We start from the raw sequence: 16,194 nt of genomic DNA, 5'->3' as shown, positions 1-16,194 counted from the left end.
CAAATAAATCTGTTGAAATTAGGCACCAAAAAGTCCCTTGACAGTATATACTGTCCACTAGTCACAGACAGGCTCTTTTAAGATTTGGCCCCGTAGACACAAACCTTAAGCAAGAAAGCAAGGAGAGTGAAATATGGACGAGACTCATAGCAGTAGATCTCCCACAATGAATCGAATTTTTCAACTCTCTTACGCTAGCTAATGCCTCTATGCCCTTCTTTTAACCAGACCACACACAATGGATCTTCCGTGACCCTGAGGGAATGCAGTGACATCATTCACAGGAAAGAATTATAAACACGAAACTAGATAGAGTGGCCAAACAACGAAGCAAATCTAGATATGGACTCAATATGAGGGGGAAAAAAAGACTATTATATGGCAAGCTAAAAAAGGGTTTAACCAGCTTCCAAGGTCATTTATGGTAAGTTAAACTCGAGATTATATGCTTTAAGCTTTGGACGCAATAGTATAACAAATGCAACAGTCTATGATTACATGATCCATCACATTTCAAATTGGATAAGGCTAGAAGGTTAAAAGGAATTTGGAATCCAGGATCAGAATCAGCCCTACACAGTTATAAAAGTAAGCTAGTTAGGATATGACAAGGAGATATGTCAAGGACCAAATAATAGAAAAACTAAGTAAACATCAACTACAGAAAGACCGAAAGAAAGAGAGTTGCAGCAGAAAGGGTTTCTGGGCTATAGAACATAACGAGAGAATACAAGCTGGGAAGGAATAACCTCTAAAATAGAAATGAATAATAACTTTGACTCTGTTCTGAATGCATGTCATCAATTTGATAGGAAAATACCAACATGAATCACTGGTCGACCTCCACTAACTCTGGCTCTGATTTACATGATTAGAAACCTCAAAGCAATTCTCGACCGACCCAACATGGATACAACTGACGCCAAAGAACAAGAAAACAGCGAATGAGTCCGGCTTCACTAATCTTAAAAGTCAGAAAGAGTCTGTATAGAGCCCTATGGAATCATGAAAAACCTGATAAGCAATTACCAGTTCTTCAGGAGCTATAAAAATGCATGTACCGAAAGAATGTAGCACTACCAAACAAAGGAACTGGTAATTAAAACTTTACTCATGGTGAGAAGAATAAACAGTTAAAAAGGCATTCTTTTGTTAAACCTGACAAAAACTCCGTAGAACAGACATTACTAGAATAGCCATTGCTATTATATCCATAATAGAAGACTATGCTAATTTGTTTAAACAATATACCAAATGAAAACAGGACAACTCTTGTGTACTGCCATACCATTTACAATAAACTCAATAAGCAGATAATCGTGATATGCAAGTTCTAACAAAGATATTTCCTGTGTTCTCAATTTAATTATGTAGTCTACTTCTTCATAAATTATTCTTATTCATCAAGATCAAAAGCAAAACAAGCAATACAGATGCTGACATCGCCAGACTGAAGAACCCAAAGCACATCATATTTGTATCACACTTTTGTGTTAGGCAGTTCAAAAATCCGCTTCCAAGTACCTGAACAACCACAATAAAATCAGCTCTAAAGGGTACCCCCCAAAAAGAAGAACTTCACTTTAGGTTAAGATGCTCTAGGATCAATCCCAATTTGCCAAACATAAACAAGCTCATCCCAACCGGTACTCGCGAGAAGTCCTTTGACAAGTGCACCCATATCAAGGTCAAGCACAATCCTGTCCAACTGTTATACCTCTCTACAAGCAAATCCCCCATCATGGAATCCCACAAACACAGAGTCATATTGTAGAAACAAGACACGACCAAACTCCAACTTGCACTTTAACCCGAATACCCATTTACCAGCGAGATAAGGCAAAATTCTTTAAAACTCGAACTACCAGGAGCATTCCAATGGTAATATTCTTACCTAGCAAATGAAGACCTGACCTTGTAAGAAAGAAGCTAACTGATGAAAGCCATTTATATGTAAAAGCAAGAGATTGATTAAAAATGAAGCTTCAAATTAAAGCAGCCGCAATTATGACAATATATTCTACATAACAATGAAAATTCACAAACAAGGAACTCAAAAGAACAAAGAATGCCTGGAAGTATACTTCCATCCTGCAACACCACCAGAAATTTCCGCACAAAAAAAAAAATATATATATATATATATATATATATTAAGGAGGCCCTTCCATTAAAGTAATTGTTCTTTCATGATTAAACAAGGGACCCTCAACATCATCCCAGACTCAGAAACTAAAATCAAAAAGAGAAATGCCTCACTTGGGGAGCAGCATTAGGCATAGATGGTGATCACATCCTTGTCAAGCTCTAATTCTTTAGGAGACTTAAAAGACAGAAGTTGGGGACAGAGCCCGGCAAAGAGAACTGACAGGCATGTAAACAAGACAGTACACCCAAAAAACAAAGCTATAATTTGAAAAACACGCGGTATTATCAGTATCTTACATTTAGATCACTTCACCTTTTGAAGATAACTATGAGTAATTTCTATATTAAAAAATTTATGCCACATAGAACAGTTTAGACAAACTCCTGTTGCTGGTCTGCTACAGTTATAAATGACATTCAGAAATTCCTATATATCAGTTTTTCTATCAGCAACTGTCTTTGGCAGAGTAACTGGACAAAGCTATGATCAAACTCAATGAAAACATGAACACTGTATCAATAGTTGCACCCAATGAAAGTAAATCATCATCTGCAAAAGTAACCCAACTGGACATACCATTTAATTGTATCCATGTCAGAGAGAGGCTTTCAAATGACACTTTCAATCTTTTTGAAATGCTCGTAAACACAATTCATAAAGAAACATTACCTTGAAACGAGCACAACAATTATTTAGTCAAAGAAGTTCGAGGTCCCGTGCTTGGAACAGGGGGTATACAAGATGGAAAGAGTGATCATATAATAAGAAATATGACAGAGTGCTTCCCTAACAAAACAAAGGAACTGATAATATGGAGCTTGATATTATCCTGAAATGACAAAGACTAGGCAGTTACATGGTATTTCCTGGATCAAACCAGGCAACATGGAAATCCGTAGTCAAGACGTTAACTTGACTTCAGCAACAGCAATCATTATGATAAGACCAGAGAGCTGAGTTTAAACAATCGCAGCAACAAACAAACACAGGAGAACCATCACTGGTGATACCATACACGGTGAACTTAACAAGAGCAAACTCATCATTCTAAAAATGCAGATGGAAACTTGCCCTGTTTTATTGAATCTAATAGACAGTATTTATATGCTAGCCATTTGCCAAGATCAACCGTAAAACGACAGCGACACTTTCAAATTCGGCAATCCAGAATTGTGATTCCAAGTTGACAAAGAAGTACAACAAAATCAGCTCAATGAAGGGACCCAAAAAAAAAAAAAAAAAAAAAACCAAACTTTATCCCAATTCAAGGAGCTCTAGGATCAGTTCCATGTTGCCAAACATAAACAAGCTCATCCCAACCTGTACTAGCGAGAAGCCCTTCGACAAGCACGCTCATGTCCACGCCTACAGCAAATTCAGTGTGATGATCGTACCTCCCCACGAGCGAATCCTCCACCATGTAATCCCACAAGCACACTGTCATGTCGTAGGAGCACGAGGCCATCAAGCTCCCTCTGTGCGGCGAGAACTTCACCTTCCTCACTGCATACCCGTGCCCATTGAGCACGGCCACAGGGACCCGGTAATTCCTGACGTCCCAAACCCTAATGCTCTTGTCAACCGAGGCGGTGGCGATCACGCAGTCGTCGTACTTGTTCCAATCGAGGGAGAGGATCTCGAACTCATGGGCGGGGATGATCATGGTGGAGCCAGGCTCCCGGACGTCCCAGATGCGGGCAGTGCAGTCGCCGGAGGCCGAGGCGAAGACGTCGGCGTGGCGGGGGTTCCAGGCGGCGGAGTAGACGCAGTAGGTGTGCTCCTTGAAGGTGCGGACGCTGGCGGGGCGGTCAACTGTCCAGAGCTTGACACTGTCGTCCCAGGCGGCGGAGAGGAAGGAGTCGCGGCGGGTGGGGTTGTAGTCCACGCTCTGGACCTCGCGCGTGTGCTCGTGGAGGGAGCGGAGGGGGTTGTTGGCGGGGGGAAGGGAGGAGTCGTAGAGCTTGACGGAGCCATCTGCGACGGCGGCGACGAGGAGGGAATCGTGCGATTCGGACCAGGCGAGGTCGTAGACGCCGTCGGCGGTGTCGAAGCAGGCGATTTCGGATATGGGGGCGGCGGGGGAGGGGGGAAGGGACAGGACGTGGAGGCGGCCGTTGCCGAGGATGCCGAAGTTCTGGGCGGTGGCTACGGCGAGACGGTTCTCGTAGAAGGGGCTGAACTTGACGGAGTAGCCATTAAAAGGTGTTTTGAAGATGGGCATCGCGGCGGCGACGGCGGCAGTTGGTGGGTCGGGGTCTGCTGTTGTAGTTCAGCTGACCTTGGGGATTGCTTGTCGGATCGGGGGCGAGGCCGAGGAGCCTTTCTCTTTTTCATTTTTCTTTATTTTTTTAAATTTTTTATTTCCAAAAAAAAAAATACAAAACAAAAGATATTCAGTAGAAAGGAGGGCTACTTCGAAACCAGAGAAAGCTTTTATCCTTACTCTTTTGGATATTCGTGATAAAGGTTTTTTTTTTTTAATCCTAAACCAAATAAATTGAATATTCTCAAATAAATTCGTAATTATAAAAAAAAAACAATTATCTTTCGTTTGTTAAAAATATCTATACACACATATATATAACATTTAAAATTTCGAATACGACAAAAATACATTTAGGTACGACATATTCGTAACGGTGGATTGGTCCATCGTATCAAGAGAAAAATTATCTTGAGAACGACAAACTAACCCTCCTAACCTGGCTCGACGATGCATAGAAATAAGTGAATTATTACATCAAAAAATGCCCCGCGGTCGTAAAAATCCAACTTCGTCTAAAGATCTTCACGCACAAGTCACGGATTCTCGAGTCGAGGAGCGCACTCACGATATAATTGGGAAGGAACCCGCATAGACCACATGGTAGTCTTGCAATTTTTGACTCAACTACCTTTCCATCCATGTCAATACATTGAGGCGTAGTCGAAGCGTGTCCATCCCGAAACCTTACAGATTTGGTGGCGGCGTTTACAACAATGAATCGTTTGATCAATCGGCTTCCACCCATTGCTCTAGGCAATCGAGGCCCATATTCCGTCTTATTCGGACTATTCATTACTCCGAGTGTTTGGCTCCTAGAGGTGTCGATATAAGTCTTTGACCCACTTTCTAACTCACTTTGATTCACTCGGGTTACATATTAATTCAATAGATTTAAAAAATAGATCAAATATAGATTTAGGTTTATAACTCAATCCATTTTCAACCCATATTCGACCCCATGGCCTACAACTTCCCAAGCATCACTCACAAATAAGCCTCAATTATATTAGTTTATATTTTTTATTTTTTACTTTTTACTTTTTTTTTATAAGTAAAAAAAATATAATATTTTTTAAAAATAAAAAAATAAAAACTATTTTAGAATGCTGCCACCTTTGCCGGCCACCGAAGATTGCCCAACGACGGTTCCGTCGCGCTTTCACCTCCCATCAAATCGCTCACGGCGGGATCGAGCAGAGAGAAGTACCTGGAATGCAGCTAGTAATTTCGTCAAGCTTCTTGGTTCCTCCTGCAGCCATACGAAGATCCAACCAAATCAGACACCAGCAGAAAAAAAAAATGCTAAAACCAGCAACTCCATCAAAGCCACGAAAGAGACGTCAAAACCAACCTCCTTCAAGATGCCAACTTTCTCAGAGAAGCCACTTCTTCTCTCTTCCGTTTTTCCGAAATGGAAACAGCAAAAAGAGTCGGCACAAATCAAAGAATCACAAAACGAAATTCCACTGAACCAACGCTTTCCTCTAGACAGCAATGTTAACCCAGTAAACGGAACAGCACCATAAGCAAACGACATGCAGGAGAGCGCGAGAAGAAGGGGAGCGACTCACTGCCGACTCGTAAAGCTAACCAGATCGCCGTCCAAACGGAGAAACATGAAGCAACAGAAGGAGAGGCAGAGAGAGAGAGAGAGAGAGAGAGAGAGAGAGAGAGGGTGATGCCGGCCGTCAAACGAGGATGGCATGCCAGATGAGAAAAGAGGAGATGGAATGAACGACAGAAGAGGCCGTGAGGACGAAATTCATTCAGATCGAGGAAGGATCGGAGAGGGATCATTTGGGGTTCATGCTCTGCTGCGATTTCGCACGCAAATACATGCGAGAAACAAGCACAAGTACAATCATAATGAAATGATTAGAAACAAGGGCCGCGCCCGGCGGGTAATAATAAAATCTTATTTTCATAAAAAATAAAAGTACAATTTTTTTAAAGAAAAATTTAAAAAATTTCAATTGCACGGAAGTGTTTTAGCGATTTCCTTTTTCTAGAAACAAATATTTCATGATTCGAAACTTTTCGTCCGGTAATCAAACAAGCATCCATTTATATCGTTCCATCCATTTCAACTATTCAGAACTAGGAAATTAGCCAATTTAGCTGCCAAGAATACTTTCCTACATGGCGATCCCTCGTTGTTCATATCTACATGGAAGAATCACCTAGCTTTCATGATTCATCTCGTCCTGATCATGCTGGCTCACTCCGGCGTGTGCTATATGGGCTCGAATAAGCTCCCCGGCTATATGGGTTCGACGACTTTTCTTATAAAAGTACAGATTCTTTTGCAGCACTGTTTGTATATCGTCATCGATGTCGTAGTATGCTTCTCTTTGGAAAAAGAAGGTTGGCAACAGTGTCAGAAGAAAATGACAACAAAAGGTAACTTTGTTAGGAGACAAAACAGTAGAAGCCTCCTTGGCAACTTTTTTGTAAATGAGAACAAATTATCGTTTTGATTAGATTAATGGTAATCTGTTAATTATAACATGGGAATCACAGACCCAGTCCCAAATATTATCGGACATTTTAACATGAATTAGTTGTTATTTTGATATTTTACTGTTCATCCTCGAAATTTCAAATAGGTCTTTCAAGTGAGGCAGTTGTTTAAAAAAAAAAGAGCCCCCAAAGTGGACATTGTTTTGGATAAACCCTTAAAATGAGCAACTTAGTCTGTACGGTGGTTCTGTCATCATGCGTGGCCTCATCGAGGGATTGAAAATGAAAGGAAAAGAAAAATGAAACATACGAAAATGCCCCCGCCCTTGCCGCGAAAAGTCGCATGTGCTAGCCCATGAGCAAAGAATTTGGCTGGCCGGCGAGCCGGGCATGATTTGAGACTAAGCTGGCCATTTCGGCGGCTTACGGACTCTTTATGGGAGAACGACCCACTTCGGAGGCTATTTGAAATCTTTACTTTCTATCAACCAAAACACACTCTGATTAAAGAACAACCAACACAATTAACAAGCAAGATCATGCAACAAGATTTCGACTAAAGAAATAAACCGAACAATGCTCGAGTCTATCAAGAGGACACCTCGTAAATGGTCCCGTCTTTCATACGACGGTAGGGAGAATTCGAACTTACCGGCTCGTGTTAATCGTAACTACTGATTTTTGCAAAGCTCATATGCAAAACCTACAGAATCAACCGTGCTGGACCGACAGACAGTCGAGTGGTATGAACTCAATTCTTGATCGGAGACCTCACGTTTCATTGTTTGATTGCAGCTTCTTCGCCTGAGGAAGGCGGTAACTTCCTCGTTAATTTGCCCGTCTCTTCTGGCCTACTCCACATAGATGGGCCCCACCTCCCTTCTCACCCGCTCAATGTAGTACGGCGAGCGAACCACTATCGCTTCCTTTCCACGAATGACGGCCCTTCGCCAGCGCCGGATCCGGCGTGACTCTGCCTCGAGTTTTGGACCCCACGATGGCACCCTTCCCCCTCCTTCCCTCACCGTTCGATACGTCGCATCTCACCGTCCATGTACGACTATCCAAATTTTAGATGAATTGATGGCATTTGATGGTTCGGATTTTTAGCAATGATAAAACTAGATAAGATAAGATATGAGAGAATAAGAAATGTACAAATTTTATAATATGACATAATTATTAAGGGAACTGCAGATTTAGAATGACATCTTTAAGGGACAAGTTAACAATACTTTTTTTAGTTTACCTCCATCCCATCTATAGAGAATGCGTCGGGAGTGAGCAAAGCGGACCAACCAAACCAAGAGTAACTTGAATCGGATCGAATTGGCCGATTTGGTTAGGTTACAAAGGGCACCGGTTAGGTTTCCTGTTCCTAAAATTGGAACTTGTGATTAGGCGGCCCGATTCCCCGTTCCATGGGAGAACCAGATGATAATTTTGGAATTAGAATTCAACCCTCATAGTTGAGATTAAAAAACCCAAAACCTTTTCGAACCCTAGCCAGTAGAAAAAGATAACAACACAAACATGAAAAATATTCCTTAAGAAGTATGACATGTTGCGCAACTTAAAAAAGCACGCACGTATATAAAAGGTTCACTTGTTCCAATGGACCACTCGGTCCTGTCCCTATTTTTGAAAACTAGGAACCGGAACCAACAGTCTAATATTAGGCTTCGAGAGGAAACCGAATCGGATTGAGAACCAATCACCTCTAAGGTTCATAGCCAATCAATCTAAGTGACTGTTTTGATTACTTTGCTATGAAGCTGGCTAGACAAGAGCAAAGGCTGCTAAGGCATCGCAGCGGAAATTGTTCATGCTGTGATTGCTAGAAATTCTGTTGAAATTTCACGTGGAATTCTTAACGGACAAGGATATCATCTTATGCTTGCTTTCTCATGGAAAGTGCTTTTCCTCGGGGGTGGTGTTGCCTACACATGGTACATGATTAAATTGTACAGGAATCTCTCTTCTACTATTGAACTAGATGAGTGACCTGCAATTCTATATTGACATGCTATCTAACATAATGCTATTAAACATAAAGACCTATTCATTGGTAGCGGGCAACAGAAGTCCGATATTTTCGCTCAAGGAGATCACCAAGAGGGAGCCCAAGTTCGACCATGTCAACAAAAAAAAAATTGAACTCACATTTACTCAAAAAGTTGAGCCAATGAATTATGGGTTAACTAAGATATATTAACTGCTCAACACCACACAAATTTTTCTAACACTATATTTCGACTATCTTCCCATCACGTGTGATTTTAGTGTTAGGTCCGCTCTCTCTTAATCTAGCTATCCTTCTGCATCAAGATATCTCAACTTGAATCTTCATCATCGCCTATCTTCATCCTCTACTCTTTTCCCAGACCAAACCATGAAGTCCGCCATCGAGTCCGCATTGCTACACCGCAACACCTACATGCCAGAAATCGCGTTGATTATCAAATTCCTTTCTTGAGATATTCACCAAACACCGATATATATTGGGAGTATGTCACCAATTAACTATCGGCTCTGATACCATTTGTTGGGAGCGTGCGACAGAAGTTTAATACCCTAAGAGATGGCCAAGAGAGAATCCAAGTCCGAGTCCATCAACATATCCAATTAAACTCACATTTACTCAAAAGTTTAAACCAATGAGTCATGTGCCAATTTCCATAACCGCTTAACACTAGACCAATTTCTCTAACCCAACTCACATTGTATCTCAACAAAATTTACCTCAAATTAATCTTTTCAACAAAAAACCCCAAACCGGTACACCCGTGATAAACGGATGATAAAAATCTTAAAATGGTATATTCATCAACTGTCATGTATTATATAATTCAGCAATTTGACAGTAAAATATAACGAAAATTAATGGGGAATAAATTTATTATATGTGTATCAATTTGTGAGTTAAAAACTAAGTCGAATTATTTGTCACATATATCAATTTAGAGTTTTTCACGGTATTGACCCTAAAATTATTTGCCTGTTAGTGTAAGTGATAAAGTGGCATGAAAAGCATGTAAATGGAAAGGTAAAAACAATAAAATAAAATAGAGCATTTCGGGATATGGCGTGGTTCAACGTTAAATTATGATTTTTGCAATGTTTTGGGTCTATGTTTAATTTCATATTGTTTTAAGTTAATTTATGGTGCATCTAATATATCTAGTGTCATATAGATATCAGTTCATGTTATTTTGAATGGGAATAAAAAAAAAGGGAAAATGATAATATAGTATGTATAGTTTCATTTGAATAAATGTTCCTATAGGGATATGCTTAATTCTTTGATTAGAATTTCGTTGCTAACACGTAGCTAGTCATTCCATTGGTCGTTCAGTGCTATTTAGTTTAAGATACATAGGTACAATTAGTTTAAGGTAATGCTCACGATGATCCAGTCCCGGAGCATGATAACAAGGCCGTGGTAACAAGGTCATGTGTATTCTTTACCCGATACCCACAATAGCAGGTTTTACTTTTCTTGCACTTTACATTCCGTCTTCCTTATTTACATACTCATCTCGATTTAGTGTATTATTTATCCTGTTTATTCGATCGATACCCGTCTTGCGCTCAAACATGCATGATCATTTAGTGGAATGTACCTAGAAGCTTGAAATTAAGGAAGACACCTTGAAAATCACGTTTTCTTATTTTGAACATAGAAAGCGAGAATAGATATCGAAAGGGCACTAATTGGACCTTGAGATTCCATCCTTGAAACATATGATTGAAATGGGCAGAAATTAGATTTTGCTTGCAAGAATAGCGAATGAGAATTGATCGTTAGAGCCCGATGCTCCTACATCTAAAAGCGCATTCTCTCGACGTACGACTATTCATAATGAACATGACCAAGCTTGCTAATTTGTCATCATTTCCGACCAAAACAAAAAAAAATCTTCTTTCGACTTTCCCTGTCAAAATTTATGATGTCGCAAAGAGCAAGATATCAATATGCCAATATCTCGAAATATAATAAAAAATCAAATATAATAGTATGAGATTTTTCAAAAAATAAAAAATTATAATAATAAAAGTTCGACATATGTATGTAAGGTTGACCTTTGGGGCCCACTACTGTAGGGGGCCCCAAAGGTCATCCTTTATTTTATTTATTAGCCTAAACCTCTTTTCTTCCGTGCTGTCTTCCCTCCTCATTATCGGCAGCAGCCCCCGGTTCGGCGCCCACCTAACGTTTCAAGACCGACCGACCGAAAGCCTCAAAAAAAAAAAAAAAAAAAAGGACAAAGAGAAATCGACGACAACATCGAACGACCCCAAACAACGATCGACGGTCAAAGTACGATCCGGTCGCGACCACAGCAAAGAAAGAAGAGAAGATGCCGTTTCCAAAACGCAAGGCGAGCCGAGCCGACGACCGAAGCCGGCCCACGAAGGGAAGATCCGATTTGTCCTCACGCGCTCCCCTTCCCCGGCGACTCTCCCTCTCTCTCTCTCTCTCCTCCCCTTTCCCGTATTGCCCCTCATCACCATTACGCACGCGTCTCGTATTCGTCACCGGCAGCCAAACACCGACCGCAATTTCCCCTACCCTTCTCTCCCTCTCTCTCGAAATCCCTCTCCCGATCGGAACCAAAAAACCCTAGCACCGCCGCCGCCGCTGCTGCTCCGGTGACCCGCCACCGCCGACGCCGCCGCCGACGCCGACGCCTCCTTCCATGGGGGAACTGATCGAGTACGTCTCCCCGTCGCCCTCCCAGAACGCCCGCCCCTTGCCCGTCCGCGAGGACTGCTGGAGCGAGGAGGCCACCGCCACCCTCATCGAGGCCTGGGGCCGCCGCTACGTCGAGCTCAACCGCGGGAACCTCCGCCAGAAGGACTGGCAGGAGGTCGCCGACGCCGTCAACGCCCTCCACGGCCACTCCAAGAAGACCCACCGCACCGACGTCCAGTGCAAGAACCGGATCGACACCGTCAAGAAGAAGTACAAGATCGAGAAGACTAGGATCTCGTCCTCCAGCGGAGGGCTCGCCTCTCCGTGGGTCTTCTACGACCGGCTCGACGCGCTGATCGGATCCAGCTCCTCCTCCTCCTCGGCGGCGAAGAAGGCCTCGCCGTCGCCGTCGGTGTCCCCCCTGTCGCCGCCGGTGGCCCTGCCGCTTCCTTACAAGAAGACGCCGTCCCCGGTGGTGGCGGCCGTGGCGCTGCCGCAGAAGAGGCCGGCGGAGAGGGGGGACGAGGGCTACTTCAGGAGGAATTACTCCGAGGTCGCGGCTGCTGCGGCCGCGGCAGGGGTCGAGGATGAGGATGAAGATGAGGAGGAGAGAGATGAGGATAGGGATAGCGAGGAAGATGAAGTAGAGGGGATGAGGAGACTGGCGAAGGCCATCGAGAGGTTCGGAGAGGTGTATCAGAGGGTGGAGGCTGAGAAGCTGAGGCAAATGGTGGACTTGGAGAAGCAGAGGATGCAGTTTGCTAAGGATTTGGAAGTGCAGAGGCTGAAGATGTTTATGGACACGCAGGTTCAGCTCGAGAGGATAAAGCACGCCAAGCGCTCAGGCTCTGATGGTGAGAAAAGAAAAAAAAACATATATATATTATCTTGTCTACGTGCATGTGTTTTTTAGATGTTGCTGAGAACAAAATCGTCCGATTAGTCTTGGTTAGCCTATATATTTTTCTTATTGTTTTTTTTTCCATGTTCATTTGCAGTATTAACGTGACATCAATTGATGGGAAAAGGGAATATCTTCATTGTGGAACCGTTTGCACAATGAATGATGGATTGTTTTCATTTTCATGGATTTCCACATTCTTTACTTGATTCCGGAGATTCAATAATTTTGGCCTTTGAGGGTAGATGTCCTCCTTAATTGTTTAGTGTTCATAAAGGGTTGCAGCACATTGTCCCTGAGGTCATTATACTGTATAGCATGTGTGTAGAATGTGAGATGTTTTGTTTGTGGTCAAAGCTCTGTTTATTAGTTGTACAAATTTCTTGGAAAATAATTTTGACGGTGGGCTCTTTAATCTTCTTTGGATGCAAGATTTATTGGTGAAGAAATTGATGCCATCCCCCTGATCTTTTATACAGATGCTGGGCACCGAACTTGGCAAATGGATTTTGTTTGCATTAAATGTCTTTGGTGGAGGGTTGGTTAATCTTAGAGGCATTTCCATGCGATGCTTGACCTCTTGTTGTGTTAGATCTGTGACAGCGGATCATGGTTCTAGTTTGGAATTGTGTCTAAGGGAATGGATTCGAACAAGCAATGTTAGATTTCCATGTAGCCAAAGACATGGTCATGCATTATGTCCTGAGTGATCTTGTTGGTATCTGTGGATCAGTAATTGCTGTTAACTTGTACAGACTTAAAATCTGCATCGATTTCTTATTCACAGTTTCTTGAGACTGAGATATTTGGTGGAAAATCAGAAGCACACAGCCAGCTATTTTGGGAATTATTAGATTATGTCCAGGTGACAAGTGATAAGAAAGGCTCATAATTTCAGACTACAGATATGACCTCTCTCCCCTGTTTGTAGATAGTTGCCGCATGCAGTTTACACATTCTGAACTCTACTGCAGTGCATTGTGGGAGGGAGGATCCAATTTGTTCTGGAGAATGGAGTGGGATTGGGTCTGATCTCCATTGTCAGAACATAGTTCTTTTAATGCTTTGTTTGTATTCTTGCAGAACATTGAAATTCTTTCTTTCAATGTTGGATTGCAATCTCAGTTTCCTCTCCTTTCTGCGTGAGACTACTGATTTCTTTGCTGCTCTTTTTTCTTATCTAGCATTCCAACTCAACACCCTTTGAGATTTTGAGGAGAGTTGCTCTTTGGAGAGCACAGTACGATGAAAAAAACTGAATCCATGTTTTGTTTAGTTAATTAATCTTTAGCTATGGTAGGCTTCCATCATATCGATTAACTTGTCTTATCATGGGTCTGCTGTGGTTATCATTGCAATAACCAGCAGTATTTTCAAAGAGTTAAGATGGAATGTTCTTTTTCCGTTTTTCTTACTTTGTGATGTGGGTTTCAAGTCTTGTACTTTGAAGGTTCTGCTGTCTGTAACGTGATGAGAATGGCAGCTTTTATGTGGATAGTCTATTAACAAAATTAAAACCTGCAAAGTTTTTATTTGTTCAGTGCTATTGGCTACTTTTTTTTTCCCCCCTTTCAAGATTAAGCACAATACTCCCGAATGATGTCATTCAAGAAAGGTGAATTGACCAGTATAAAAGTGTTGTACAACCAATTGCAGTACTTTTTGTGCATCTAAGAATCAAGTATCATGTTCCTTTATGACTAAGAGAGATATGGAGCCGAAAGAGCTAGACATTTCTCTTTCAATTTGTTGATTCTTTGATGGAATTGGGGGTCTATCCCTGGTATTGAACTGGCAATGAAACTGTAAGGTCTTTACATCATAGTCAAGTCTGATCTTAGACATGATGACCAGCCAATGCTTGTCGTAGTGGTAGAAGGCAATATTTTGCCATATCATTTGTACTACTTTTGAATAACAACATCAGATAATGAATGGCTCATATAGAGATAGTTTTCTATTTCTGAAGTCAACATATAATGAGGAGATGTCAGCTATGAAAATTTTGCTATCTTTTGATGTAGAGTTTAGGAATCTCTGGAGGATGTGGTAGGCTCTTACATGAACTCTGGCAAACCAATTGGCTTCACAGATTGTCAGTGGCATTAGCTGCCATATTTTGCATGCTTGGATGTTGTACAATGTTTAGTTTGCATGACTGAGCAACTTCTCAAAGAATTTTATGATATTAGTAACTAGAGAAATTTCCAAAGGTACTCCTAAATCTACATGTGATGGAGTGGTCAGCTGTAGGCTGATGCATAGAATTGCTTCAAGCGTAATGATGGCTAGAATCCTCAACCAACAGTATCAGCACATCCCAATGTTGATATTTGCCTTACTCTCTGTTAGCCGATAGGTAATTAGTGGCTCGTAGCCTTTTAGACACACCTCAGCATTTGCTGAAACTGAAGAAGCAAAAAGATAGGGAGGAAAACCGAATGGGAAAGGGAAGAACCTGATAGAAGCAACAGCAGATAGAAGCTGAAGCACCGAATTTGGGTTGCTTGAAAGTCAATTGAGCATCTGTTTGTCTTCATCTTCTTTCCACATATGCTAGGCTTTAACACAGTTAGGGCTCCTTCAGCGGCAGTACTTAAAAGATAGATTTGCGTCGTCATGAAACTGCCACTTTTTAATTCATGTTGACATTCGATATACCATTTGCTCAGGGCTCGATGTAAAAGCTTGTGTCATTTTCTGAAGTTTGTGGTGTTTTTCTGATTATATTGAGTTGATGATTGCTCGTTCAAAAAGTTTTAGGATGATAAGTAAGGGTAGTTAACTCTAGTAGAGCAGAGGACTGAAAATCATCATGTCCAATTTTTTCTTGCATGTTGTTAAGTGCGACAAGTATTATGTCCCGCTAATTAATTGATGTGTAGGAATTCTGTAGCTCAACGAGACAAGAAATTCTTGTGGTACTTTATAGTGCGATCACTAACTGTTACTGGCCTATGTAGTGCTTAAATGGTAGAGGTAAAGTAGAAAAGATGTTGAGTTGAGGTTTGAGCATTTTAACGGTTTTGAAACATGTTTTGCACTTCTGCTGATTAGTTTTGCAGATACGTGGTTTTGATGATGGTTCGTTTTTTCCTTTGTGACAGATATTTATAGCTAGCCTTATGGAAGTGATGCTGGTCTCGCCTGCCCTGTTGCGAGCATAGTTGTAGTTCCCTGCATTGTACTACTAAGTGCGCGTGGAAGTCCAGCTGATACCATTGTCACAAAATTATAGGCGGAGAAGATTGTCGGAGTAATTTAAAGTTCATTTTGCAAACCTAATTATGGCATAGTTTTTCTCGTGCAATTTCTGCCTATCTGCCTGCCTGCCCTAGTAGTTGTACTACCATAACAATGTGAGTCTGTTCTTTTTCTTTTTCTTTTTCGTTTTCTCTTGATGTTGCCCCTTCTTCTTTACTCATTTTTCTTGTCAGTATCGTCTTTAGGAATCGTTGTTAATGAATGATTTAGGTGAGTCCTGACTCTTTAATTAATTGAAGTAGCTAGTGTTGTAGAAAAGCATTGCTTCCGTCTGTCATTTGCTGTACAAATTTGTCTTTGACATGTGCGAAATGGCAACGTGAAGCAAATGAGAGAGGGGTGGCGGTCGCCTGGTCCGTCTTGTGTTGTTCTGGTGAGTTCGGATCTGGCTTGGGATCAATTCTTCCGACGGATGCCGAATGTGGCCTTGGTATGCTCCCTTCTGTCGAGGGCATACG

General features: G+C 41.7%; 2 protein-coding genes across 4 annotated transcripts; one reads left to right on the top strand and one right to left on the bottom strand.

Moving 5' to 3' along the window:
• Positions 1-3,194: 3,194 nt before the first annotated feature.
• On the bottom strand, positions 3,195-4,464 carry LOC115753797 (peroxisome biogenesis protein 7). Its single transcript, XM_030692607.2, has one exon. The coding sequence runs from the start codon at positions 4,368-4,370 to the stop codon at positions 3,414-3,416; it is 957 nt and encodes a 318-aa protein (XP_030548467.1). The 5' UTR covers positions 4,371-4,464; the 3' UTR covers positions 3,195-3,413.
• Positions 4,465-11,138: 6,674 nt separating this feature from the next.
• Positions 11,139-15,994, top strand: LOC115753771 (trihelix transcription factor ASIL2-like). 3 transcript variants are annotated; one of them, XM_030692568.2, is made up of 2 exons: positions 11,139-12,425; positions 12,952-13,235. In XM_030692568.2, exons 1-2 carry the CDS (start codon positions 11,576-11,578, stop codon positions 13,017-13,019), a joined length of 918 nt encoding a protein of 305 aa, XP_030548428.1. In that variant the 5' UTR covers positions 11,139-11,575; the 3' UTR covers positions 13,020-13,235. The 3 variants fall into 3 exon arrangements, with proteins under 3 accessions (XP_030548428.1, XP_030548430.1, XP_030548429.1); XM_030692570.2 differs by lacking the exon at positions 12,952-13,235 and adding an exon at positions 12,570-12,895 and having other exon boundaries at positions 11,141-12,425; XM_030692569.2 differs by lacking the exon at positions 12,952-13,235 and adding an exon at positions 15,580-15,994 and having other exon boundaries at positions 11,146-12,425.
• Positions 15,995-16,194: the final 200 nt, after the last annotated feature.

The sequence above is a fragment of the Rhodamnia argentea genome, chromosome 3, assembly GCF_020921035.1.
Source record: "Rhodamnia argentea isolate NSW1041297 chromosome 3, ASM2092103v1, whole genome shotgun sequence".
Taxonomy (NCBI): Eukaryota; Viridiplantae; Streptophyta; class Magnoliopsida; order Myrtales; family Myrtaceae; genus Rhodamnia; species Rhodamnia argentea.
The sequence above is the reverse complement of the archived record's forward strand: the minus strand, read 5'-3'. Positions and strand labels throughout refer to the sequence as shown.

What these genes read in the sequence shown, in the direction of transcription:
- LOC115753797 (XM_030692607.2), bottom strand. Translation starts at nt 4,370, where the DNA reads ATGCCCATCTTCAAAACACCTTTTAATGGCTACTCCGTCAAGTTCAGC.
- LOC115753771 (XM_030692568.2), top strand. Translation starts at nt 11,576, where the DNA reads ATGGGGGAACTGATCGAGTACGTCTCCCCGTCGCCCTCCCAGAACGCC. An exon ending in CAAGCGCTCAGGCTCTGATG is followed by an intron (nt 12,426 to 12,951) that starts GTGAGAAAAGAA and finishes TCTTTTATACAG; the next exon opens with ATGCTGGGCACCGAACTTGG.